Below are 27,540 nucleotides of genomic sequence, written 5' to 3' on the forward strand. Positions count from 1 at the left end.
TAGCTTGGCATAGAAGAGCATTCCCTTATATTGGGCCAGACTGTGATCCCCTTAGACACTGAAATGAATGGCAGCTACCTGGGAAGTGAGGTGAGTAAAGGTATCACGGTCCAGCCCATTTTCACCTGTTACTTTTGCAGAGCTTATATGGGTGCTAATTTATGTTTTAAAAATCCAAATAAATAAATACAGTAATGAAGGCAAAAGAGCCATAATATATGTATACAACCAGCATCAACAATAAAACCTAAAATAAGCAAAAAACAGCATTAACTTCCCTCTATAAAATTATTCATATATAATTTTTAAAATTAAATTTCCCCCCTTTTCTTCTTCCACCCCCATCTCAGAACACTTGGGCTATTTTCTGTGCTACGTGGCTGGTTGTAGTCCTCCTGTGATTGGCTGAAGCATCCTGGGTTTGTAGAATGTGGAAATGGCAGGCATAGATAGCCCTTGCAAATGCTACAGGTGCCTGATGCACCTGGCTGAGTCACTTGCAGACTAGGTTGGCTGCCGCCTGATGAACTCTATGCATGGACTTGACCTCTAAATGTAATCTGAGTGGGTCTTCAACCATAATCTCAGGCTAGTAGGTTATCCTCTTCAATCCATAAATGGCCAAACTGAAGACAGAAGACTAGGTTTAGCAAGGGAAGGGGAAGGAAAAAAGAAAGAAGGCAAGCACAACTGTTCCCCCTTCTGTGTGCAGCCAGTATTTAGCTTCACAGTGCAGCTCCTGCCATGAGACGGGCCATAAATCCACTATTTAGTGGTTCTCACTGCCCTGTAAATGCTTCTTCAGGCCTAGTACTGGACCCAAAAACACTCTCTCAGTGATCCTCTATGGATCCAAATTTTGTGGCTCCATGAGATTCAGATCATATCTCAAGATTCATGGATCCTGCTTAATTTTCCTTTCATGGTATCCATTTCACCCCCATTTGTGTATCATGCAATAGACTTTCTATATAGGCTAGGTCAGATTAAAGCTATGTCAAAAGTCCCTTTCATTTATCTGTATAGCTATGTTTTTTCTGAGATTTGTAGCTATTATGTATATATGTGGTAAGGAAAAGAGACTAGAATGAAAAAAGGGAGGAAAGAATGTAGGAAAATAGGAGCAATATGCCAAAATGAGAAAGATCCTGTTATTCTTTTCTTTGATCAAGCTACTAGCCATACAAAAATGGCCAGCGTAAGTTGTGTGCCAAAGTCAATTTCAACTGATGTTCTCTCTGGCCATCAGATCCAATATCTGCCAACTTCCTCCCATTCTCCCCAGTTGTATCCACATATAATATTGTTTTAACCATTAAGAATGTGGTTTTCTACTTAGATTACGTTCTCTGTGTAACCTACATTTTATCCCTCTGTTGAAATATATGGGAGAAATAGAATATTTTTATACAGTACAGGACACTATGCTGTATATATAATCAGTACAAATTGTAATAACCAAAACTGGGTGGGTTTGGGGTTTTTTGCCAATTTACATGGACTTAAATAAAGAAGCAAAGGGTCTTCTCTTTATTTTTAGTAAAAAAAACACATCATGAAGTGGGTTTATTTCCAATTTAAGGGAAATGGTTAGGAACTAAATTGGATAAATCATTTTCAAAGAGACCCATAATCTCTTTTATTGTTTACTTGACTGATGAAAAAAATACTGCTGTACAATATGCTGTGTGGCATGTACCATAGCCAGATATGTGGAAAAGTAGGTGCACTCCTTGGCTTTAGTTGAGAGATTTGATAAAATGCAAAGGTGGTGAACTCCTACATTGAGAATCTAGGACTATACATTTCACCAGCCTATGGATGAATTCCGTGGAGCAGGGGCAGATAGGGTAAAAATATGTACTGTATATGCCTAACTTTCAGAAGTGCTAAGCAACCGTAACTGCCATTCACTTCAAGAGGAATTACAGACACATTTCACTCTGAAAATCAGGCCCATATTGCCTACCTGTACATCTAGGCATATCCTGGCCTCTACAGCAGCTAAAAATTGAGACTATTTTGGCTGCTGATGATCTGGGATGGAATATCAGAGTCCTTTCAACTTCAAGCTGATTTGATGTGAGCACTGACCTCTTCCTCATGTGTGGCACTGAGTGGGGTTTGGGTAACATCAGAACTACACTGGATCACTTCCCTTTATTTATACTAATTTATAAAATATGCCTTATGCCTCTTTTTACCTCTCTGAATGCATACAAAAAACTGAATACAACCATGAAATCTATGACCCTTAACCATGAAGGAAAATGATATTTCCCTCTCCAATGAATATCCTTCCAAATTATCCTACAAGCAAATTCTTGGTAAGAGATATGGGCATCAAACTGTGTCCTGATGGCTTTCATATGCTGTCAAATCACTGGGACTCAAGTGCTAGAGTTGATGGCTTGCCATTAAGAATGTTTTGCTACCTGGATGTTTAATAAATGTCAAATCTTAAGTGCTCCAAAAGACATACTGCCAGGATGGCACCTAGGAAACAAGTAGTGTCCCAAGTAGCCAGAATCGAACCCATGTGGGGCTTTATAAATCAAAGTCAACACCTTGAATCACACCTGGAGGCAACTAGAACAACAGTGCAGCTCCTGAAGAAGTGACTTTCCACATTTATTACAGCTAACAGTGGATATAGGTGAACAATCACTTTCTAAATCAGTTGTAACTTCTGAGCAGCCTTCAAGACTATTGTAAAGAGCATTACAGTAATCCAGTTTAGAAGTCACAAAGGTTTGGACTGCAATGATGCAGTCCAGAACTGAAAGGAAGGATCGCAAACATTGCAGAGTTCATGATAAAATATGGTGCTCTTTGGCACTGACAGCACCTAAGGTTCCAGCAAGAGACAGGGGTCAAGAACAGCTCCTAAACTGTACACTCCTTGAGAAAAGGCAAACCATCATTAACTGAAGTGGAACCATCTCTGCCAAAAGCTCAAAATCTTTCTCCCCAGGCCCTAGTAACAATCAATTCACTTTAATGTCAGTCCAAATCTCGGCCTGGCAGTGATGTAAGCAAAGGCACTGCACTATCTAGATATGATGGAAATGGCACGAGCCGCGTGTCATCTGCCTACTGAAGACACTATGGCCCCAACTGCCTCACAATCTCCGGTAATGCCTCCTCATACCTGTAGCAAAACAGAGTCTTGAGGATCCCCATACTAAAGATACCTAAGAGCAGTTAGGAATTACTGTTAGCATTATTATTATTATTTTATTATAATTATATACTATTTATTATATGCAAGCATCTAGGAAGCCAATTTAAGGATCAAGGCCCTATTATATCCTGTAGAAACAAGTGAAAGAAAAGAGTCCTGCCCCAAACAGAATACACTCTATGTAGTCAGAGCTTATCTACAATTGGAGTTATTCCAGAATAGCTATTTCAAATTAATTTCACTCCTTTATTCTGGAATAACTTTTACATGTAGACAAGCCTTCAGACAAGATGCAACAAGGGCATAAATGCACAGAACTACACTGTGGGACTCTCATATAAGAAAGAAAGGAACCACTCTAGAACAGTATTAGTGTCCTCTAGACCATCCAAGGACTACAATCAAGATAACAAAACTTCACACGCGGTGGTTTCAAAAGTTACTGTCAGATCTTAAAGCATATGCATCTACAGCTGATCATTGCCAATCACCATAGTGATGATCTCCCATCATATCATAGATGTTATAGACAGAAAAGTATTGTAAGCCATCCATTCTATCCTCCTGCTGGCATATAATGAATTGAGTCCACAGTACACCTGTGGAAGGGCAGATACATCAGCTGAAGGCTTGTCAACGTGGGAAATGTTTCCGGTTATACTAGTATAATTACACAAATATAGTTAAATCTCTGTAGTTATACCAGTATAACTCCCTATGTGGACACTTTTATTCTGGAATAAGAATGGCTTTTTCTAGTTTTGTTTAAACTGCTTTCAAAAAGATAAGTGGAAAAGTAGGTGCACTCCTTGGCTTTAGTTGAGAGGGATCCCCATTCTCTTGGGGTGAGTAGTCAGTTTACCTTATACTGTTATAACTTTTCTATGTAGACAAGCCTTGAATATATTATTATATAGCTTTTCCCCCTGATCTAGATGGCAATTAGTTATGCCTTGAACTTTGAGGATTCATAACCCTTATTTTTTTAAATCCTAACTAATGTAACCACAGATACATTCTTATTCATATAAATGCATATTATTTTACTGAACCTTGATAAGCTATTTGCTTAAAGGGACATGTTGAATTTAAAAATCCTGGACCAGTTTCTTAGCTGGAGTTATGCTAATTTGCATCACCTGCTACCTCCCTATGTATTGTAAACAATCACTTTTCTTAACCTAGATTACTACGAGTTAGAGTATCAAAAGTGAAAGGCATTTAAAAATTTAGTTCATGTCCCACTACTAATGCTTTTTATTTACTGTTTGCACTTCTCTCAGTTTCAACAATGAAAATTCAGTGAAGTCAATTTCAGGGTGTTTGTTTGTTTATTTGTTACACTTTCTGCACTGTTTGAGTTTTCAAAACTGCAATGGAGCTTAGGTTTTGAAAGTTTAGACTGGGGGCCAATTTTAAAGTGACATCCCTTTAATTTTGTTATTGCTTAATTTTTATTTTGGAGTAGATTAAGTGAGATCAGGCAGTTGACCTTTTCACTGGTCTTCATTTTATATCATCTTATTATATCTGTTCTTTTTCTTCTCCTTCCTAAGTGATACAGTCATATGAGCCCTGATCCTACAAACACTGAAGTGGGTGCTTACTGTTTGAAAAGACTATGGCCCCAATCCTGCAATCAGTCATTGTACTGACATAGAGTCTCCACATCTTGTGGTTCTAATACTATTCACTGACTTCTCTGGGGAGATCCTATTTCTGCTTACCCCTATGATGCAGCATCTCACGAGGTGAGGATATAGATCCCCTCTTTCCTAATCCCAGCACTTTTACTGGGATCCTCCGGCCCCTTCTCCTCGGATGAAAATCCCTCTGCCCCCCCTCCCATGGGTGGCTCCCTCCAGGATGGGTATCCCTGTGCCATCATGATGGTATCTCCCCATTGAGGTGGGAATCACCCATACTCTCATTATGGGGTCTCTTCCCCCACAACAGGGATCCCTCTATGTCCATTGTGGAGAGTCTCCCTTAAGATAAGGATCCCCATAATGGAGTGCACCCAGGGTTGGGGATCTATCTGCCATATGAGGGGATGTCTTCCCTTTGGTTGGGGGGGTCCCCCTACCCCATGATGAAGTGTCTTCCCCTAGGGGGAGGTTCACCCTACTCTCCACGGCAAACTACTCACCCCAAGAGAATGGGGATCCCTCTTCCTCACGCTGGGGTGTGTCTCCCATGCAGGATATGGATCCTCATATTCTAATGATGGGGTGTCTCCCTCTGGGATGTTGATCTCCCTGCCAATGATGGTGTCTCCCACTCCATTGTTTTCCATGGGGATCCCCCATCCCATGAAGGGGTGCCCCCCCAGGATAAGGATCTCTCTGCCCCACCGATGGGGTGTCTTCCCCGGAGTTAGAGGTCCCGTGCTCCCATCACATGTGTTCCCCCTCCCTCCATAGTGATGAGGTGTTTCTGGGACAGGGATCTCCTGCCCCCGATGACGGTGTGAGCCCCACGCTCCCAGGAGGGGCCAGTGCTGGGTGCCCCTCACCGGGATCCCGGCCCCGCGCCGCCAAGCTCACCCCACCTCCATGCTGGGATCTCCCCCCTCGGGATCTCCTGCCCCCTCCCCCGGCCTGGGGATATCCCCTGCCCCTCCCGGCCGGCCGCGGGCTGCCCAATGGAGGCGGAGATGCTGTGCGGGCTGCGGGCGGGGTGGGGGCGCCGCAGAGCCGCTGCCGGCCCGGGGACTGGCGCACTCGGCGGGGAGCCGGAGGCAGAGGCGGGCGCAGGCAGCGGCGCCGGGGCCGGGACTCTGGCAGGCGGCGGCTGGGATGAGGCGGGGGGGCGGCTGTGGGGGCAGATAGCGTCCCGCGGGGAAGCGGCCGAGTGGGGCTCGGAGCAGAGGCGGGGGCTACCCGGCAGCGCCATGGCGGCGCAGTGCGACCCGCTGAGCGGCTACCTGCCGCAGCCGCTCTCCGACCCGGGCTCCAACAGCGAGCGGAGCGCCGACTCCCCGCTGCCCGGCTCCGAGGAGGACTCAGCCGGCCCGCGGCCCCTGCGCAGCCCCGAGTGGGGCGAGGAGCGATTCCGGGTGGACAGGAAGAAACTGGAGGCCATGCTGCAAGGTGAGCGGGGGAGCCCCCGGGCCGGGGAAGGGGCCGGGGCCGCGGGCGGGCAGGCGGGGAGCGCTCTCTCTAACTGCTCGGCTAGCGGGGGCGGGAGGTGCGTGTGGCGCTGGGGAAGCCGCGTCCCCGCAGTGGGCTCCAGCGGGTCGCCCTGGCGAGCGGCGCTGGTCTCTCCCCTGGCAGGGGGTGCCCAGCTGCTGTCCCGGGGCCTGCCCCTCTTGCTGGGAAGGGCTGGGACGCAGGCGGGGACTCGCCTCTGCCGGACCCCCCAGGAGCCGGGACACTTGCTGATTGACCCCCGGGTGGGGGGCGTAGCGGGGCTGCTCCTGCTGGGATGTTCCAGTTTCGGCGCTTCTCCTCCAAGCGGCCCTGAGAGACCGCGTTAGGCTGGAACGGTCCCCAAAGAGGACACTTGAAATGTCCTGGCTCTGAAACTTACTCCCCATCCCCTCCCCGTTCCTGTTTCCTAGCGCTTCCAATCCCAGATGTGGATAAACTCTCTGCTGTCTGCAGATGTCAGGGCTTGCAAACCGAGCTCCTTTTGGGTTGGGAAGGGATTCTTTCATAAAGCGGTGGAGACTGAGCTCTAGTGTTTTCATCTGAATCTCTTGCAAAATTCGTCTTGAGTTACCCTCAGTTCGTAAAAATCTCACTTACTATTAATACAGGTGTCAAATTCTGTGTCTAACAACGTTACTTCCCAGCTCTGTGGTTTCACCAGCAGCATCCCAACTTTAAACGCTCTTAACATTACTGGTATTGAAATAAAGCCTTGCTCTACGGTGAAAACTGTGAAAGAGGTTGTAGAAGGTTTCAAGGTAATCTGGATTGTCGTGGGCTATTGGAAAGACTTTAAAAAAACAAAAAGGAGCTTTCAGCTCATCTAAAGCATTTCAGATTTTTCAGAATAGGACAGTGTTTTGCTACCTAGTAAAGTGAGCTTTCATAAAATGGAAGGTTTCAGAACTGCAAGAAAACTTTTCATTTCTGGAGTTTTTTTTGAATATCAGAGTCCTTTAAATAATGACTATATTCTAATTTGATCTAGACATTTTTCTAATATTTTTCTGTTTTAGTAGGAGTATCGCAGTCTAGTTTTTTTTAACTGATATATTATCCATACCATATGACTAAAATAATACACCTGATAGTATAGTGTGCTCTTAAGGCAAATGATTTAGAGGTTATTTTAGGTGAAAAATCTTAGTTTTGAAAACAGTAACATTAGATACACATGAGTAGAAATGTTTGATAATGTTTGTGTTAGGGTTAGGATTTGTTATACATTTATATTGTTTCTTGTGATGAAATCTCTTGCCTTTTGTTCCACTGTGTTTTGAATTATGTCACTTGTGAAAGTTAAGTAAACAGATTTTGAAAAAAATATTAATATAAATAGAAAATATTGTTTTAAAGGTGGATATAACACCAGATGAGGTATCTTTCACAGCTGTGTAATTTATTTAGCTTTTCTAATACCTTTTGCTCTAGTCCAGTGAAAATGGAGCTGAGTTGCGAACTGTTACCTTTAAAATTTCTGAGAGGATAAAGCATATTTGAATTGAATGAGATTATGGAACTTCAAAAAAGTGCACTTTTATTTTCTTAAATGTATAGAATGACACGATAGTTGATTGAGCTTTTTTAAGAGGAGGAACAGGAGTACATTATTAGCATGCATTTAGCATGACCTCTGCAAGCCACATAATTTTATGGCCACTTATTGTGTGATGTATAAATACTGTATACTTGACTGACTTTTTTTCTTTTTCAACTGTTAAGGCTTCATTTTTCAAAAATCATAACAGGAGACTGGTAGCTCTTCATTTATGTATTATTTCACGAATGAAAGTATTTGCTCTTATGCTTGAGAGCAGTCATTCTAAATCTGTAAACATAGTGCTTTTTATTACCTTCTGAATTAACTTGAAAGTGCACTGAGTAACTTAAAAGCAGTGTTAGAAAATGTAATCTTTGACAACAGGAAAACAAAATGGAAAAAAATCTGGTCCTATAATTTATATTCCCTGAATATGATAGTGTAATTGGAATTTTGTAATTTAAAATAATTAAAGATGGAAAAATGGTAGTGAGGTTGAGGATGAGATAAGGAAAAAATGAATTCCAAGTTAATGCACTATTTTTTTTTTGGATATGTTTTGGAGAAAACATTTTATTTTAGCTAGAATTATACCAGTAGTGAACCAACTCCTAAAAATAAAAGGTGTGAGTTTTTGTTTTTGTTTTTTTGTTTTTGCTTTTTTAAGAATCTGTCAGCTAAAATTGTTTAATTAATTTCCTGAAAATGTTTTACTCATCATGACCGTCACGGAACGTCTGTTTAAATTTTTTAAGACCAATGGTGGTGGTCTGAGAGGAGGGGAAGGGGAAAGGGAAGAGGATGCTGGGTTTGAAGTAATTAGGAAAATTGGATTGTCTGCCCAAAAATTCTGGTATGACTTGCTGATTATAATGTTTGGAATTTGTTTCAAATGAGATTCTCTCTCCTGGGGGTAGGTTAATCTTTAACCAGTTAATATTTTGTTACTAGTAGAGAAATCTCATTATGTAATAAAGAGTGCAGAGAAGCATACAGTTTTTGTTATACCTAACTGAATTAATTTTAAACTTGTGCTCATCCAACATGTCTTTAAACTAAATGTTGTAAATTGCACGTAGACACTCAAAAGAGGAGGTATTTATGAAGAAAGGTCACAATTAAAAGTGCTGTAGGAAAATAGAAGGTTTTCTTCACTTTTCCTCCACCAGTAAAACAAACTTCCATTACCTCATCCCACAGCCTGTGTCTTTCTACTGCCTGAGGTGGTAAGGATGGGAGGGCAAAACAAACCTCATAAACAGAACCCAGTCTGATTATATAGCTGTGCCATCCAGTGGTTAATGCATATGTATAACTTAAGAGAGAGAATTGTGATATTGTATGTTATTTCAGCCTAGCATACATGTGCCATAGATCATTTAAATTGTACCCCTCACACAGCAGTGTATTGAACAATAGCATATTGAATTCACAGTAACAAGATTTTTTTTATAAATGTAAAAACTCTACCTACCATCATATTGAATGAATTTCTAGTTAATTGGTGTTCTTGCTGGAAAAAATAGACTTCTTAGGAAATGGAATAAAGAGACAAGCATAATAAATTAGTCTTTCTGCATCAGAAATGGAAGATTGGTAAAATGAAGTTTTTTGGAAAAATTCAGGAAAGATACTATGGAATAAAGTTACATCTTAAATTAATAGTTTATATTCACAACACTTCCACTCAAGTTTCTTAAAGTGCTTTACAAACACGAATAAAATCTCTTGACCATGCTGGATGCTGCTATGCTCCTTATAGATGGTTAAGTTAAACACAGACAGTGACTTTGCCAGAATGCCCCAGCAAGTCAGTGGTAGAGCTGGGAATAATACCCAGAAATCTATGTTAACATTACTATGATCCAGCTTCTAGACAATATTGAATTTCCTTTTTTTTTTTTTTTTTTTTGGTATTCCATCCAGTGAAAGTATAAACTTTGACTTACCAGGGTTTCTCATGGTCTTTGGAACAGAACTACTCCAGTGCCTTAGAAATGCACCAGAAGGAACACATTAAATAGCTCATATGGTCAGATTTCCTTTTTGTTATGTCCAGTGTTGTAATGATGATATATTATTTAGTGAAACTCTATTGTGTATGCATACTTTACTATATACTCTATATAGCATGGTGTACATATTTTTTTATGTTGAACATTTTTCAGTGTAGATCTGTGAACAAATCTCATTAGGCAGATTATTTTTGCAGAAAGGAAGCAGGAGTCAAACAGTATATCAATGATTCTTTCAGTAGTGACATATTGGAAGAAAAACTTTCATAATACATGTGGTGCTGTTGTAAACTAAATCTTAGTGAATGCTCAATTAAGAAAATAATTCCAAAATATTAATTTAATTAGACACACAAAAATATCACCATAATAGCTGGGCACTATAAAAGATTAAATTTACGCAAGACTGTCCAAAAAGTGTAGTCTGACTAAGGTAGTATCTATGAATAAATCTACAGACAAGATGGCCTTAATATTAAACAAATAAATAAATAAAAATTCAAACAAACCCCAACATTCATTAATAGATTAGGGTCTTACTAATCAATATTTAAAACGATGACAGATATAATGTGCTTTCTATGTCATACCTCAAAATAGGTTTGAATATTGTACACCTGTGTATGGTATATAGCAGTGGTTCTCAACCTTTCCAGACTACTGTACCTCTTTCAGGAGTCTGATTTGTCTTGCGTTACCCCCAAGATTCATCTCACTTAAAAACTACTTGCTTACAAAATCAGACATAAAAATACAAAAGCGTCACAGCACACTATTACTGAAAAATTGCCTACGTTCTCGTTTTTACCATATCATTATAAAAAATCAATTGGAATATAAATATTTTACTTACATTTCAGTGTATAGAGCAGTATAAACAAGTCATTGTATGAAATTTTAGTTTGTACTGACTTCACTAATGCTTTTTATGTAGCCTGTTGTAAACGAGGCAAATATCTAGTTGTTATTGTACCCCCTGCAAGACCTCTAAGTACCCCCAGGGGTACACATACCCCTGGTTGAGAACCATTGGTATATAGTATATACATGTCTTGTATATTTATGATGTGTCTGACACTGTAGTATCAAGGTAATTAAAATTTAACATTTTTAGAGAAGTATAGTAGGGAAATTCTGTAGATACCATAATGTTCCTTATTTTTCCTTATCTTCTCTTGCAGTGTGGGAAAATATTAGAATGTGTCTCTGTCAAGACATCTAATTTACCACCTTCTTTAAAAAACAAAAAACAAAACACAAACAAAAAACAAGCAAGAAAGCAAAAATACGTAAACTCACCAAAAACTAGACCCCCCTCATGTTTAAGTTCTCATGTTTGTGCCACAGTCCTACTTGACCGGACTTTTTTTTGATCCAATAGATACTCACTTTTAAATGTGCTCACTGTTGTCAACAGCGTTGTTGTTGAAATGGTTCAGAAGTACTTTATGTTTGGATAGGTCACTGTTAGGTGCATTGCCTTGTACTCATCTAGGGAAAAGGCAGAATATTGTAGCTTTGAATCCTGAAGCCTCTAGAAATTTGCCATTGGTCCCCCTGGGCTTGGTTGCAGTAGAACACTGTATTAAGGTAGAACGTGACTTGAGGTAGTTGAGGTTCTTTGAGTTGGTCCCATGCCCAGTTAGTATAATGTTGAACATGACTTGTCCCTGTCTATGCTGATTATTCCCCAAGATTGTGCTCTATCTTGATTAATTTTCAAAAAGTCAAACCTTATTTGACTGTGTGCAGACTTTGTACAAAGTAATTGATAAGGCATTATTGACTAATTTTAGGCATTAATGATAACATTTCATACACAATTAATATGAAATGTCTATACAAATCTCTCAAATGGTTGGTAATTTTGCATAGTCTTTTTTTTTTTTTCATCCTCCTCCCTCTTTCCAAACTCCCAATGGGCACAATTTTTCTTTTTAAATCCTTTTCTCTGATTACTTATCCTCTGTCTGATAGGCAGAGTGTTTGTTGACTGCAAGAATGAATGCTCACAAACTGGAATGCCTTTTTCCAGAGTAAATATCAGTCCTTTCTGACTGGGGTAAGGGAAAAACTTTAATAGCAATGTAGCTCTAATACAGGGGTAGGCAAGCTATGGCATGGGTGCCGAAGGCAGCATGTGAGCTGATTTTCAGTGTCACTCATGCTGCCTGGGTCCTGGCCACTGGTCCGGAGGGCTGTGCATTTTATTTAATTTTAAATGAAGCTTCTTAAACGTTTTAAAAACCTTATTTACTTTATATACAACAATAGTTTAGTTATATATTATAGACTTATAGAAAAAGACCTTCTAATAACGTTAAAATTTATTACTGGCACGCGAAACCTTAAATTAGGTGAATGAATGAAGACTCGGCACAGCACTTCTGAAAGGTTGCCGACCCCTGCTCTAATATTTCCAACAGTTCATCTTAATAAAGTTGCTTCTAAATTAGTCTAATGATTGTATTTCTTTTGCATTTTGAATTCATATTTTACTGAAAATAAAATGCCTGACATTGCTTTGTTCAGAATTTATGCTGGTGGATGATTGTGTCTGATATACTTCAGCAATAATTCAAAAAAGGCCTGGTTATTCTGCATTTGATCATTTGCATGTTTGTTTTCTATTCTCAAGTTATCTTTCATGCAAAACTTTAAGTAATTGGATAAGGAAAATACACTCTTTTCAGTAATTATACAAACAGGTATGAAAGTTTTCTTCTCATACTACCCACATTCCTATAACAGTCTGGTTCTCCTGCCAGGGTAATACTGAAATCTCTGTTAATACATTTCTCCTTTACTATTTTGATTCCATTTATTTAGCCTATGATACTTTAAGTTTGGCTGTCTGGAATATTGAAAGTCCTAGAGAAGAAAGACTAGGATTACAAAAATCCTCGCAAAGCTGTGTTGATACTCAGCCCTTATGCTTTAATACAGTGGTTCTCAAATTTTTTTTTTCGTGGACCACTTGAATATTGCCGAGGGTCTCAGACCACTTAATGATCTTTCCAAATGTTGTTTGTGCTGTTAGCTAACTATTGTAAAGCGCTTTGGATAAAAGCTCTATATTAAAAAAAACAACCTTAATAATAAACTTTTTTTGTTCTACAAATAAAAGTGCACAACTCATATTTTAATGTCAGTAGTCTTACCTTTCTAATGCTATGGATATGCCCTCTCTTCCCCGCCACAGAGCTGACACTGGGAAGGAGAACCATCTCTCCCTGGCAGCCGCAGTCCTGGAGCTGGAGAAAGTCACTTCTTTCTCTGGCTGCCACAGCCCTGCACATCCCAAAGTTCTCCCCACCCCCTTTTTTCACCCTACTGCCCCCTCCCACTACCCCCTATTCCCCCCAAGTCCACCACCTCACCTTACATGTGCATCTTTTCCAGGATCCAGACACCTACTTAATGGAGCCACACCTGTGTGGCTCCACTAATTAGGTGGGGGGCCCTTCATTCTCTCGTGTGCGGCCAGCCAGGCATGCACCTTAGAGAGAGCTATCCGCGGACCTCCTGAATGGAGCTCGCGGACCACAGTTTGAGAAACTCTGTTTTAATACAATCATGGTTTACTGCAGAGGAGTACTCCTTGAAGACCTGAGTTTAGTAGTTTTTGTGCTAGGTAGCTGCTTTGTTGCAAACTGAAATAGTGGGTTCCTGATTTGATAGGGTATTATAGTCCTTGTAGAGCTGGCAAATTGTTATCTATAAATGTATGCTAAAAGCTGGATTTAAATTGTGCAACAAAATTGATTATTAAGCTTGCTTTTTAGTATTTTTCATTTGGAAATTAACTGTTTTAATATGTTACTTATCACATAAATCAATGAGAATCTTTAGAAAAATGTATAATAGTGATACCTATCAGCTACCTAGAGTATGCTGTATAAAGGAACATTTTTTGCCATCCTTTGATATAAAGAATGGAGTACTATGTTGGTAATTTCAGTCATGGGCAGTTAGAATTCGACTGACTTAACATTCTGACATTTGAAATGTCAAATGTACAAGTGTTGCTGGCAGGGATGCAGAGCAGAAGGCTCAGTCTTCCCTGTAATAGTCTTTGCTAGTGAGAACCTCACACTGACTCATTAAGAAGAATAAAATTCAAGATACTATCTCTCTTTGTAGAGGCTTAAAAAGTTCTACTAAAATCTCTCACTCTTGTAGTTTGTACTTTCCAATGCATAAAAACTATTCTGGATAAAGACGTAGTGTGGTAAGTGGAACCTTTCTAATAGCATTTAGTTTTGGTGTTGACATACATATAGCTGGAAAAGTTTTAGATATTTTTCTCTTTCAGATCCCAAATGTGCTGACTAGACTTTTCTATAAAAAATTTCTATATAATGTGTGTGTGTGTATGTATATGAAATGATTTTTGGTGACTTGTAGTTTAAAAATGTTCTTGCATTCCGTTAACAATTGTAATAATATCACTTTCTCAAGTTTCTGTGTTTTTTAAGTAGTACAACAGGCTATCATGGTTCGGCATGAACTGCTGAGTTAAGTATTGCTGGCTTGCACATTCCTTTTGGTTATATTATAATTGTTACCGCCATTGGAAAAATATGCCCTGTTTTGAGTACTTACTTCAGACTGTTTGGCTTTGTGCCTGTCTGCTGTTTAGCAATGAAACATACTTGTTTCTTATTTTCAGATCTTTGTGTAGTAGAATTATTTGTGAAGTGCTTCTTAACTATAGTGAAACATCCGCTTGAAATGCTTGGCAGTAGAAAATAATGATGGGCATACTCTGTCGCTCTAAATATAGCTGAAATATTTTAATTTATTAAAAATAGTTTCTAGTTCTAAATATGTGACTCATAATGAATATGCTGTCTAAAGTCTGTGTGTTTCCCATTCAGTTAATTGATGTAATATCAGGAACTGTGTTTGTGATTAAATGTGCAAACTTAAAAGGTGGCGGCTTCGAGACACTTAGCCTTCCTTTCCAAAGTTCCCACTTCCTGTGTGTAAGCCATGGAGTTATGAACGTTTGTAGTAGACAAAACTACTAGTTGAAAGGGGAGATATAAATTTATATGTTTCATAGAACAGAATGAATTAGAATGCAGCAATTACTTTGATTTTGATCCCTACCGTACAGTTATTTTACTGGGATAATGAACTTGTACAGACAGTGCAACATTTGGATTAGGACCCTTGCAGGCCCTGGACTGAAAGTCCATTGAAATCAGCAGCAATCTTTACATTGACTTCAATGGGTTTTGGTTCAGGCCCTTAAACACTTGGCTAGTTTCTTGAAGTCTGAAATATATTATATAAAAGTAGCATTCCTTCCATGTTAGGTCTGATATTAATGCCCAGGTGTTAATTTTTCTAGTTTTGATCAACACGACCATTTTACATGAGGTTAGTAAAATGACCAGATACAGTGCTGCATTGATTTGCATAACTGATTTATGTGAAGTGGATCTGATTTACCAGTAATCTTGTTTTCATTTGGAAAGAATTTTTAGGATGTTCAGTGTAGAAAGTTTTCCCCAATAATAGAATAGAATAATGTGTTCTAAAAACCTTCTGTTTGGGTTTTATGTTGAGGCTTTGTTGGAATTGCAGGAAGTATTTTTTTGTAAAGGCAGAAGTAAGTAATCCAGAGCAGTACCTTCATTTATTTTAAATGTAACATGCTTATTCACTTGGCAGTGGAGTACAGTGGAACTTCAGCCTTAGACACCATTGTTCAACTTAAAAACACAGGGGAATCTCTAAAAAGTGACTGTCATCACAGCTCTGGTGTGATAACACCACCTTGCAGATGTGATCTTAATAGATCCCTGAATGAACAGGGAACTGGACATGATGGTAGCAGTAGTGCTGTGACTGTCACCTTTTTCATCCTTCCTGTGAAGAATCTGAGTATTCCGCCAGCATTGTGGTGCTAGATTGACCAATAATGCTTATGTTAGGGTTGTCAGCCTTTTAAAATAGTCCTATTATGTGTATCTGTGTTTATGTAGAAAGAGTCAGGCCTGTTGAGTAGGTTGGAAGGGAATATATATATGTCTCTCTCTTAGTCAGATTGGGAGGCTGGAGGTGGGTGAGCAGGCTTGAATGTTGCTTACATTAGAGTGTGCAAGCGAGGAATGGGCTGTTGGCCTGGAAAAGAGAATCAGCTACGCACTTTTGTGGCCCAATAGCAGTACTGCATTCTCATGGCCATAGTGCTCTCGGTCTCTGTGACAATAGCAGCAGAGAACAGCTCTTCCTATGGAAGATTTGTGGAAATATATTGTGTTTGTATAATGTAATTATCTAGTTTTCTATATGCTGAGTTGGTTCTCAAGTAGTACATACGATGTAAAATATGTGAAGATGTTTGTTGCATGTTTTTATTCTTGGACTTTTGCACTCCAGCAGGCACAAGGTTCTGGGTTCCTGAGAATCTTGAAATACATGTGCCTATGTAGTGGTTCCCCTGTCACTTCTGACTTTGGGAAGTGGAGTAGATGAGCTGCTCACATGAGTTTTTGGTCTCTTTTGTTCCATTGGATGGTCAGGAATTACTCCTTACCTGACAATGGAAATGCCAGTGCAGATCTTGGAAAAATCCCACCAGTGCCTCTTAAGTATGCAGTTGGAGTGTGGGTGTATAATTGGCGCATCTGAAGGAGCGCACACTTTATGGAGGAACTGGTGCAATACTTAAAAGTACCTCTTAAAAACAAACTAGGTCATAGCATTGAACTCGCTTAAGTTTTTGAATGTAAAAGGTGGTACATTTATAATCGTAAACTCAGGGTTTTCCAACTTTTAACATGGAAATATGTTTTATTTATTTAAATTTTAGAAGTTCCTATATTAAACATAACTTTGCAGCACGTGCAACCTGGCATTCTCTAGTCTTGTACATTTTATTTTTGTAGCTTAATGTGTTACATTTAAGCAAGAAAAATGCTATGCATTTAGAGACTGTGCAATGTCGCTGTGTTTAGCATTGATTTGGGATCACTACCTTTTGTATTTTCTAACTTGGATTTTAACCATGTTCAGTGGCCTAAGTTGGGTCAAAAATACTTGATGAGCTTGTAGGCAGCAAGAATAGTGCAGCTAAAAATTTCACTTCATAGCCTGAACCAATACTACAGGGTTGTCATATTACAGTACAGTATGAGAATTGGTGCCTGTCCCCAGAGCAGTTTGAAACATCTGCTAGGATCTTGCTGAAAACTTGGTTTGTTTCTGCTACCTTAAAAATGCTGGTAAAATGTAAACAGTTCAATTCTTGCATTCTTTAAACATCAGTGTTGATATTTTTCATGTCATTTCAAAGAGCAGCTTGTTAGATTTGAAGTGATATGTATCAACCTTGTAGTGAAATTTGGGAATATAGGATACTGAGTAGAGGAAATGTAGTCAAGTAAGGGTTAATTAGTGGCCTGGGAGTCAGACCTGGGTTTCCTGGCTCGCTCTGCCACTGACTTGCTACATATGATGTGATTTTGAGCAAGTCACTTTGTTTCCCACCCTTTGTCTGTCTTGCATGTTCAGAATGTCAGCTCTTCTGGGTGAGGTTTCTCTCTTACCACATGTCTGTATTGTGCCTGGCACAATGTGACCCTGATCTCTAGGTGCTGCTGTGATAAATAAAAAGTTGAATGGATGATTACTGAAAAATGATTAGATTTGGTTAAAGATCTTGCTTTTGAAAAATAACCACATAGCTGTGGATAGTAGGTTTACATGCAAGATTCTCATACATTTAAGAGAAAACCCTCTGTTCATTTAAGCAAATACCAAGCCTCAATTCCTCGCTTGGCTTTTTGCCTGCTGGGAACATGTGTAGATGTAAGCTAATCATGAGCCTTCCATTTTCCATTTGCGAAGCTTCTTTACAGATCAGGCATTGGAGTCCTCATGAAGTCTCATTTCACTTTTCCATTGAGAGAATACGATAGAATTTCTATAAGAATTGTGTTCTATGAAAAGTACGTAGTAATCATTATGCTTTAAAGGCCATTATCAGTAGGGCTCTACCAAATTCACGACCATGAAAAATACATAACGGACTGTGATATCTGGTCTTCTGTGTGCTTTTATCCTATGCTATACAGATTTCACAGGGGAGACCAGAGTTATTCAAATTGGGGGTCCTGACCCAAAAGAGAGTTGCGAGGGGGGGTCGCAAGGTTATTTTAGGGGGAGTAATAGTATTACCACCCTTACTGCTGTGCTGCTTTCAGAGCTGGGCAGCTGGAGAGTGGCAGCTATTGGCCAGCCGCCCAGCTCTGAATGCAGTGCCACGCCAGCAGCAGTGCAGAAGGAAGGATGGCAATACCACTACAGCCTTACTTCTGCGCTGCTGCCTTCAGAGCTGGGCAGCCAGAGAATGGTGGCTGCTGACTGAGGGCCTAGCTTTGCAGGCAACAGTACAGGATGGTGTGCCATCCTTAATTCTGCACTGCTGCTGGTGATGGTTCTGCGTTCGGAGCTGTGATCCAGGCCAGCAGCTGCCTTTCTTCAGCTGCCCAGCTCTGAAGGCAGAATTACCGCCAGCAGCAGTGTAGAATTAAGAGTATTAGTACTGCAACCCCCCTACAATAACCTGGTGGTCCCCTCCCCGCCACAACTCCTTTTTGAATCTGCACCCTACAATTACAACACTGTGAAATTTCAGATTTAAATAGCTGAAATCCTGAACTTTATGGTTTTTTAAAAATCCTATGACCGTGAAATTGACCAAAATGGACCGTGAATTTGGTAGGGCCCTATTCATCAGATTGCAACGTGTAGATAGATATTGAAGGCTCTGTTTCTAGCTGATTTTTTTACAGCATTTTTCATCACAAATAGATTGTGTGTGCGTGCACTTCAAAACAGTTTCCAAGAAGGTAGTGGGTATCTGCCTTTAGTTGTACTGTGAAATGTATCAGCCTGTGAAGCTAACCTCATTTTTCCTTCATGACCATTATCATGTTGTGGCTTTTTTAATTCTAAAAGTGCCAAAATGAAGTGCAACTTTTTTAAAATAACATCTTTGCTTTTTTAAAAAATGATAGTGAAATGACTGGTTTGATGGTATTAGGAAAGTTTTTCCATTTTTAAAACATTTTAAGTAACAATTAATTTGAGTAAACGGATAAGCAAAACAGCTAATTCTTTTACGATCCCTTGATTCCCCTGTATACAAATTTGATCTATGCAATATTAAGTGGCAGGCTGGACTATTTGCTCTTCATAGCAACAAGGTGACTGGCAAAAGACAACAAAATGTACCCTTTTATGCTGATTTATGTTGCAGAATCTCTGTGCTGCCTGCTTAGCGGAGCAGGTAGTCAGGGCACTGGATTCACCCTGAATTCAGCTGTTTAAATTTTATCCTTGGAAGGAAATGATGATTTTTAACTTTTTGTAAGGAGGGCTTCAATTAACACTTGAAAAATGAGGATTGTTTAAACATTTCATCTGAGATTGTAAAAGTGATTCTAGTACATCTGGAGTTTAGAAGTGTGCCAGATGGATCTGGCCTGAATTAGACAGCATTTGAGTAATTAAGTAGCTACAGAGCACGAAATGAAATCAGTAAATAGAACTGGTTCTGAAACTCCTCTTTTGGTTTAAAATACCCTGTATATAAGGGTAACAGAGTCCAGTAAAATCTTTCACAAATAATGAAACTGTCAAAGATCCAGGTTGGAGTGCTTAATTTTTGTCATGTTAGTTTTCTACTGTATAGAGATTTAGGGTTTATCTTTGTTGTATTATGTATCAGTATTGAAGTTTAAGATTGTTAGTCCAAAGTTAATATTGATACATATTTCCATAGTATATTTAAAAAAAGACTTAATTGTCATATTCTTCTTCAGAATTTAGAGTTGTGTTGCTTCAACATTGCTAAATATTTACTTTTTTCCCTCATTGTGTTAACCAAGCATCTTTAGGATTGTCTGTTATGAAATACAGTTGATGGTGTAATCTAACCTGTGTTCCTCCACTCCCTAATAACATTATGTGAATGGGAGGCTGTCATAAACAGATAGTTGAGGTTTAATGTCTCTTTTACCTGTAAAGGGTTAACAAGCTCAGTGAACCTGGCTGACACCTGACCAAAGGACCCATCGGGGGACAAGATACTTTCAAATCTTGGTGGAGGGAAGTCTTTGTTTGTGCTGTTTATTTTGTTCTTTGTTCTCTCTTGGGGCTAAGAGGGACCAGATGTGCAACCAGATCTGTCTCCGTTCTTTCTAACAGTCTCTCATGTTCAGAATAGTAAGTACTGACTAGAAAAGACGAATTAGTTTTATGTTTGTTTTCTTAATTTGCAAATGTGTATTTTGCTGGAAGGGTATTTTACCTCTGTTTGCTGTAACTTCTATCTTAGGCTAGAGGGGAGGGGTCCCTCTAGTCTATATATAAGCTGAAGCCCTGTAAACATTTTCCATCCTGGTTTACAGAGAGAGTTTTTACTTTTTCTTTCTTTTATTAAAAGCTTTCTTTTTTTAAGAATCTGATTGATTTTTTTTTTCTCGTGCAAGACCCAGGGGAATTGGGTCTGGATTCACCAGGGACTGGTGGGGGAAGAGGAAGGGGAGGAAAGGTTAATTCCTCTCTGTTTTAAGATTCAAGGAGTTGAATAACAGTGTTCTCTCAGGGTAACCCTGGGAGGGGGAAAGGAGGGGGAATGGTTTATTCTTCTTTGTTGTAAGACCCAAGGGATTTGGGTCTTGGGCTCCCCAGGGAAGGGGTTGGGGGGACAGGGAGTGTACCAGACACTGGAATTTCTGGTTGGTGGCAGCGCTATCAGATCTACGCTAGGAATTAAGTTTAGAGGGGTACATGCAGGTCCCCACTTTCTGGACGCTAAAGTTCAAAGTGGGAATAATACCTTGACAGAGGCTTTGATTATATCTGTTTTTGCTGGCTGTATTCTGTTCACAGTGTGTGTGAATATATGTGGCAGTTAAACATAAGAAATTTGGAAAGTTAAGGCCAACTGTCTTAAGAAATGTAAAAAATGAAATCCTTAGTTTAAAAATAAAACTAATATTAGGTTAATTAAGCAGTGCATTGAAGCATTTTAATGTTATGGAAAACTTTAGTAGACTGAGATGTATTCTGAAGATACTGCATCTGACCTGTATGCTAAGGTAATTGAGATGCTTGACGGAGCGTAAACTGGGACTCTGCAAAATTGGTGCCATACGTCATTTCAGATCTACAGTGTGCATAGAATATTTACATTCTAATACAAAACTATAATAAATAAATTAAAATCAATGGTTTTACAAAAACCTGTTCTTCTGAGAGAGTGCATATGTCCTCTTTTTGGCTGCTGTTACCCCACCCCTCCACACTATTGAGCTTTCCGAACTTTCAGGAAAACCATGGGAATGCTCCTTTCTGATGCCAAATGAGTACTTAATTTGTGCCAGGGCTGAGCACAGTTCAAAGCCCTGGCACCTCTGGGTTTCCGCATCAGTTTTGAATGTAAAAACTTTGCTTGAGCCCGACACCTCTTTCATTACAAATTAAGCACTGCTCCAAATGTTTGGAAGGCTGAGGTTATAATAAAGCCATGTGGCTGTAATGCCTTCTGTTCCTTCCAGCCAGTTTAAAACATGTAAACATTATTTATATTAATTATGTCCTAGAACAAGAGTGGGCAAACTTTTTGGGCTGAGGGCCACATCTGGGTGAGGAAATTGTATGCAGGGCCGGGGCTGTGGGTTGAGGAGTGAGAGGGGGTGCAGTGTGCAGGAAGGGGCTCAGGGCAAATGATTGGGGCAGAGGAGTGGTGTGGTGTGTATGAGGGGGCTCAGGGAAGGGGGTTGAGGTGTAGGAGGGGTGCGGGGTGTGGCAGGGGACTCAGGGCAGGGGGTTGGAGTGCAGGAGGGGTGCAGAGTATATGAGGGGGCTCAGGGCAGGGAGTTGGGGTGCAGGAGGGGTGCAAGGTACAGGCAGAAGGCTTAGGGCAGGGAGCTAGGGGGCGAGGTGCAGGAGATGTGGCTCCAAAGTGGCAGCAGCTCGCACTGGGGCCAGGGCAGGCTTCCTGCATGCCTGCCCTGTCCCCGGCCCTGCACCGCTCCAGGAAGCGCTGCAGTCCCTGAGGTGGCTGGAGGGCTCTGTGTGTGCTGCCCTTGCTGCGTCTTCAGGTACTTCCCCCGAAGCTCCCATTGGCCGCGGTTCCCCGTTCTCGGCCAATGGGGGCAAGGGCAATGCACCAGGTGCCCACGGTCTCCCCGCCCGGGGCCCTCTTCTGATAGTGGTGCTGGGCTGTGGTGCCATTGGGGGCAATCCCACGGGCCTGATCCAAAGCCCTGAGAGTCTGGATCTAGCCTGCGGGCCGTAGTTTGCCCACCCCGTCATAGAACAAAGAAAGCTTGTTCATATTTTATCTGTGAAGGTAACAGTTTTAATGTTGTGGGGTGTAGCGTGGTCCAGTAGTTATAACATTGGATGCTAATCAATTCAATTAGACGCTTGTCTAAAAAATCTTCTCTAGGCATTAGTTTGGAGAAATTCTGTGGCCTGTGTTATACAGGAGTTCAGTCTAGATGATCACAGTGGTCCCTTCTGGCCTTGGAATCTATGAATGAACAAGACTGAAAATCAACTTGAGTTACTTTTCCAACTTGTTGTATAACCTTGGATAAAAAATTCTCTAAGGATAAAATATTTGTTTTTGTTAAACATTTTGTGTGTATGTATGTAATTAGTGCTGTTTAAAGTGTCTGGATATAGGAATGTTGGATAGAGAGCAAACTTTTGTAAATGCTTTTATGTGGCTGAGAGAATCCCAATAAATAGCTTTACTGGTAAACAGTAAATACAATATGTGTGGGTACACTTTTTTCTTAGAATTTTCTTTAGCAGTATATGTAAATAACAGATAAGAGAAAAATCTGTTCTTAATCAGGTCCATGTGCAGAAACATTGAGCGAACTTTACAAAATCTTTAGGGCTTGGTAAACAAACCTTTGAAATACGAACATACACATGCAGAATTTTTTTTTTTGACATCTTTATTGTGAACACTGAAATGTAACAACTGTAGAGCCTATTGTGTGTGTGTGTATGTGTATATATATATATATGTTTGGTAACTGAAATTTTGGAATGTCGTAAACAGTTTAACATATGAGAGTTTATTTCTGTGTCCTTTAGCAACAGCCAGCAAATGCTTATTTTGGACTAAGGTGTTTGGTGTTTTTTTTTTTTTTTTTAATTAAATATACTTTGGTGACATCCCTAGATAATTGAAGGATTTCTTGGCAGAAATGGGAAGTTATTCCAGTGTTTGAAACATAAGGAATCATTTAAGTTTAAAACTATGAAAAGTGAGGTCAGCTTATTGTAAATATTTAAATATAACCAGAATACTTTATTAAACAATACTTTTAACATACCTTTACAATTATTCTCTGGTCTTGAAAATATGTGTCGAAGAACTTAAATCCATACATCTGTCCTGTCAAATATTAGAGTGAAGTATTGCTTTCTTGTGAGAGATTTAACACCAGAAAGATCCACATAAAGTGGTGATAGCAGTTCAAGTATACCTGTTTGATGAGTTCCCCTTTGGAGATGTGTTTAAATGTTGGTGTATGCCCAAGGTGAAACTTATTCTAATTGACTTTGTCTACACTAAAAAAAATGTACTGTGCTAAAATTGTCCCTCTCAGTTGATGCATGTCCATCTTGGGTCCACACACAAGCATGGCAGAATGTGAACTCTTTGGGGCCTGGTCTTTTCATTTTTATTTTGTGTCTGCAGAGCATAGCACATGGAGCCAGATCAACAGTTTGAGCCTTCAGATACTACTGTATTAGAAATAATTTGTTTGAGGAGAAGCTGAGAAGTGTGTCTAAAAAAATGTAGACAAGTGAGACATTTTGAGTTGACAGAATTACTGTTTTGTTAGCAGAACAACCATACAAAAACAGAAACACTACACAAATATAAACTCTTGCTAAACTTTAAAACATAATTGGAAGCTGCTTTTCCTGTAAAGTGGTTAGACTTGGCTCTACTTTCCAGCCAGGCTTGTGTATCCAGTGGAGTTCCTATGAGATTTGTGCTTAGACACTCCTCTTTTCATAGAGTTACACGTAGCCAGCTTCCTGCTTATGGCTCAGTGGCTATCTTTCAGAATGCTCCTCTTTCTTATTAAACAGGGCACTTTTGGCTGCTAGTACTGTCTTTGATGTGATTAGACCTTTTAACTGTTTCCTTGGAGAGACCTAATCTTGGTGAGGAAAGATGATAGGCTTTCCCTGAAGAAGTTGGTTTTTAAGGGGGGGAGAAAAAGTTCTTCTTTTCTCCTTCCTTTTACAGAGGCTTCTTGCCTTCCCTGATCCAAAAAATGAATGAGGGTTTATCCCCCAAATAAAATATACATACATGGGGTGAGACTTTGGCTCTTGTAAGAGAGTTCTCTTCCTAGTGAAAGGGATAGGGGAACTGGTCATGTTGGAGGGACAGGTGTGGGATGGGAGAAGTAATTGGCTACTTTCAGAAGGAGTAAAGGAAAGATCTGCATAGTATCCTGAAGCTTGTTCCTGCTGTGACTAAGGGCAAGTCTACACTACAGCCCGGATCAATATTCTGGGATCGATCTACCGGCAGTCGATTTAGTGAGTCTAGTAAAGACCTGTGAAATCGACTGCAGATTGCTGTCCAGTTGACCCCTGTACTCTACCTCCGACAAGAAGAGTAAGGTAAGTCGACAGGAGATTTTCTCCTGTTGACCCGCTGCAGTGTAGACTTCGAGGTAACTCAAGCTAAGGTTCCTCGACTCCAGTTACATTATTGCTTCTTTCTCCTGACCTTGAGTGTGGGAATGAAATTATGGGGTTGAGGGGCGAAGATCAGAAAGAATTTGTGTGGGAGAACAGTAGAGGAGAGGAACTTATATTGTAAGAAAAAGAGTTTGAGAGGGTAGGGTCCTCTTACAGAGGATACTAGAATCCTAAAGCTAACAGCTTTATAGATTTTTTTTTTTTTTTTGTCTATATGCAGGAAATTACATAAAATATGTCAGAATGTGTTTTTAACATAAGGCATGACAGTCCTTGTCTACACTGCATGTTTAACATGTCAGCTAGTCATCATTAATTCTAGGATCAGGGAGGGGATAACGGGGGTCAGTGCAGGAGGTGCTGAGGGGGGTCGGGGAGGGGATAACGGGGGTCAGTGCAGGAGGTGCTGGAGAGCAGGGGGAGGGGATAACGGGGGTCAGGATCTACTCTGTGGTTCACGTTGTATCATAAACATCTTTGTCTGAGGAATGATGTCGTGTTTAAAATTGGTGTTATAAATTCATGCTCTAATGCTGTAAAATTTTCTAATGTGGACAAGCCCTTAATATAGCTTGGAGTTTGATTCAGTTTCCTAATTACCCTGAGTTCATTTGTTTTAGTACTGTATAAATACTGAATGAAACAAGATACTCAGTGTTGCCAAAACATGTAGGAAAAATACATGTTCTAGTGAACACCTTTAAAAGATTCTTGGAGCTCCTAGTAATAATTTGGTACCATATTTGTTTGACAGTAAAGCAAATTATTTTTAAACCAAAACTATATGAAGTCATCCATATAAACTTTACATCGTGCTGTACAATATTTTTGTGTGAAGAAATATAATGTTCCTTGGCTTAGAGCTCCTACACAGGAAGTGGGGGCAGAAGTAAGCCAAAAATTAATGCTTTACTTTTTTATCATTTGTTTTTCCAGATTTTGGCAGAAATCACACATTCTTGGTTTTAGTTTTTCACTTCCCTTCACTTAATGTTTTACATCCCTTAAGTTTTCAATGCTCATTCTAGCGTATTTGGTATGAACTGAGTGTTTTTGATACTGTAGCAGCATTTTTTAGGGGTTTTTTTTTCCTGAAGCTTAAAAATGAAAATAAGGAACTTGAATATAAAAATGTTTAACACCAAGGCAGCAAGCTAAATCAATTGACAAATCAAAATTAAGATTGATTAGCTTCAAAACTATGCCTTCTTGTTTACTCACGATCATTAGTTAAAGGAAGTAGTGAATTTTCATTAAAGTTTGCTGTCCTGGTTTGCATCACAACTTTTTATAAACAGAATTTTACATTTTTGACTTAATTGTTTTCATATACTGTTTACTATGTTTGCTGAGGAGAAAGGAAAATAGGACAGTTGGGAAGAAGGGGAGACTGTTACGACATGGTCTTGCCTGTGTAGACAGGGCTAAACTATATTATAAGGTTGTTATGACCCTGGTCTTTATAGCAACAAAACAGTGCACTTGACCCAGTTAGAGTCTAGAATCTGGAAGATTGTATTACTTCAGTTTTTTTCAAAAGCTTGTCTACTTATAATGTTTTATGGACTTAAAATCATTACCACACAAGCATATAGGTTATAGTTTTATGACACTAAAGATTCTGTCACATTCCAGGAGTATTTAAATCTAGATCTGACATCTGATGATTTAATGACAACTTTCATTCTATAATTCTAAGTTTGTGTTAGTAGCTTATAAATCACACAAAAGGCTTTATTCTCAAATTTTGCTATGCATTTTAAGAAATAAAATGCTTAACATGTGTAATAATGTAACAGAATAATTAGCAGTTTGATCATTGTTGACCCTTTAGACCTACAAATTTAGGATTAGAGGTTTCTGGTGGTTATCTCTGTCAAACAATCTTCAGAAACTGATTAATAGAGAGAGAATCAAATTCATTCAAATATCCATATAGTAAACCTAGCCCTTCCTTGGGATCAACTTTGAATAAACATTGACACATCCTCTTATCCCCCCTCCCCCATCCTTCAATAACTTGAGTTAAAAGATATGCATCCAAATTGCAAAAAAATACTGTACTTGTGAACAAACCCCTCTTATGTATGTGAAATCTGGGGTGTATTATGCCACCTTTTTCCTATCATTGTCTTTGAAATACATTGTATGCTTGTACAATCCTAAATAATTCCCCTCCCTGTGGTATTGTCACCTTCAAGAATTGGTTGGTATATGTAGCAAAACAAAATAAGAGACAATAGACATAAGTTTGTGACTCTTGTCCTTCAACACTTTTTTTCATTCATTGTCCAGCATATACGTTAAAGAAATGACCAAGTTCTATATGCTTGCACCTGGTATATGAGTAAAGAAGACACTGGGAAAACTGGGTTGGAGAGAACAGACAATGGAAGAACAATGGCTCTGCAAAACACTCCTTCCCTGTTTTCAATTCCACAGAACCTCCTGTGTGACAAGTTAGCCTTTTATGCAGATATCCGAGCAGGAGTTAATGGTGCTCCATGAAGTACTAACTCCAGTTCCACTACTTCACCTACCACTTTGTGGAGGTGGATTGGGGATGGATGGGAAGGGATTTGTCAGGATAGAGAGACCAAAGGTAGCATAGCTACAGCAGTGTTTCCCAAACTTCGGACTGCACTTGTTTAGGGAAAGCCCCTGGTGGGCCGGGACGGTTTGTTTACTTGCTGCGTCCGCAGGTCTGGTTGATCGCAGCTCCCGCTGGCTGCAGTTTGCTGCTCCAGACCAATGGGAGCTGCTGGAAGTGGCAGCCAGTACGTCCCTCGGCCTGCGCTGCTTCCAGCAGCTCCCATTGGCCTGGAGCAGCAAACTTGCGGCCAGTGGGAGCTGCGATCGGCCCTACCTGCGGAT

At 39.9% G+C, this 27,540-nt stretch overlaps 1 protein-coding gene across 2 annotated transcripts in view; it reads left to right on the forward strand.

Moving 5' to 3' along the window:
• The first annotated feature begins 6,077 nt into the window (after positions 1–6,077).
• Positions 6,078–27,540, forward strand: part of BICC1 (BicC family RNA binding protein 1) — a 215,501-nt gene continuing 194,038 nt past the window's right edge. Inside the window, exon 1 of one of the 2 annotated variants that reach the window (XM_032796717.2) lies at positions 6,078–6,276. In XM_032796717.2, coding sequence (XP_032652608.2) covers positions 6,078–6,276 — 199 coding nt within the window. The remainder of the gene's footprint in view (positions 6,277–27,540) is intronic. The other variant, XM_032796705.2, reaches the window with a different exon arrangement.

This window comes from Chelonoidis abingdonii, chromosome 15, assembly GCF_003597395.2.
Source record: "Chelonoidis abingdonii isolate Lonesome George chromosome 15, CheloAbing_2.0, whole genome shotgun sequence".
Taxonomy (NCBI): Eukaryota; Metazoa; Chordata; order Testudines; family Testudinidae; genus Chelonoidis; species Chelonoidis abingdonii.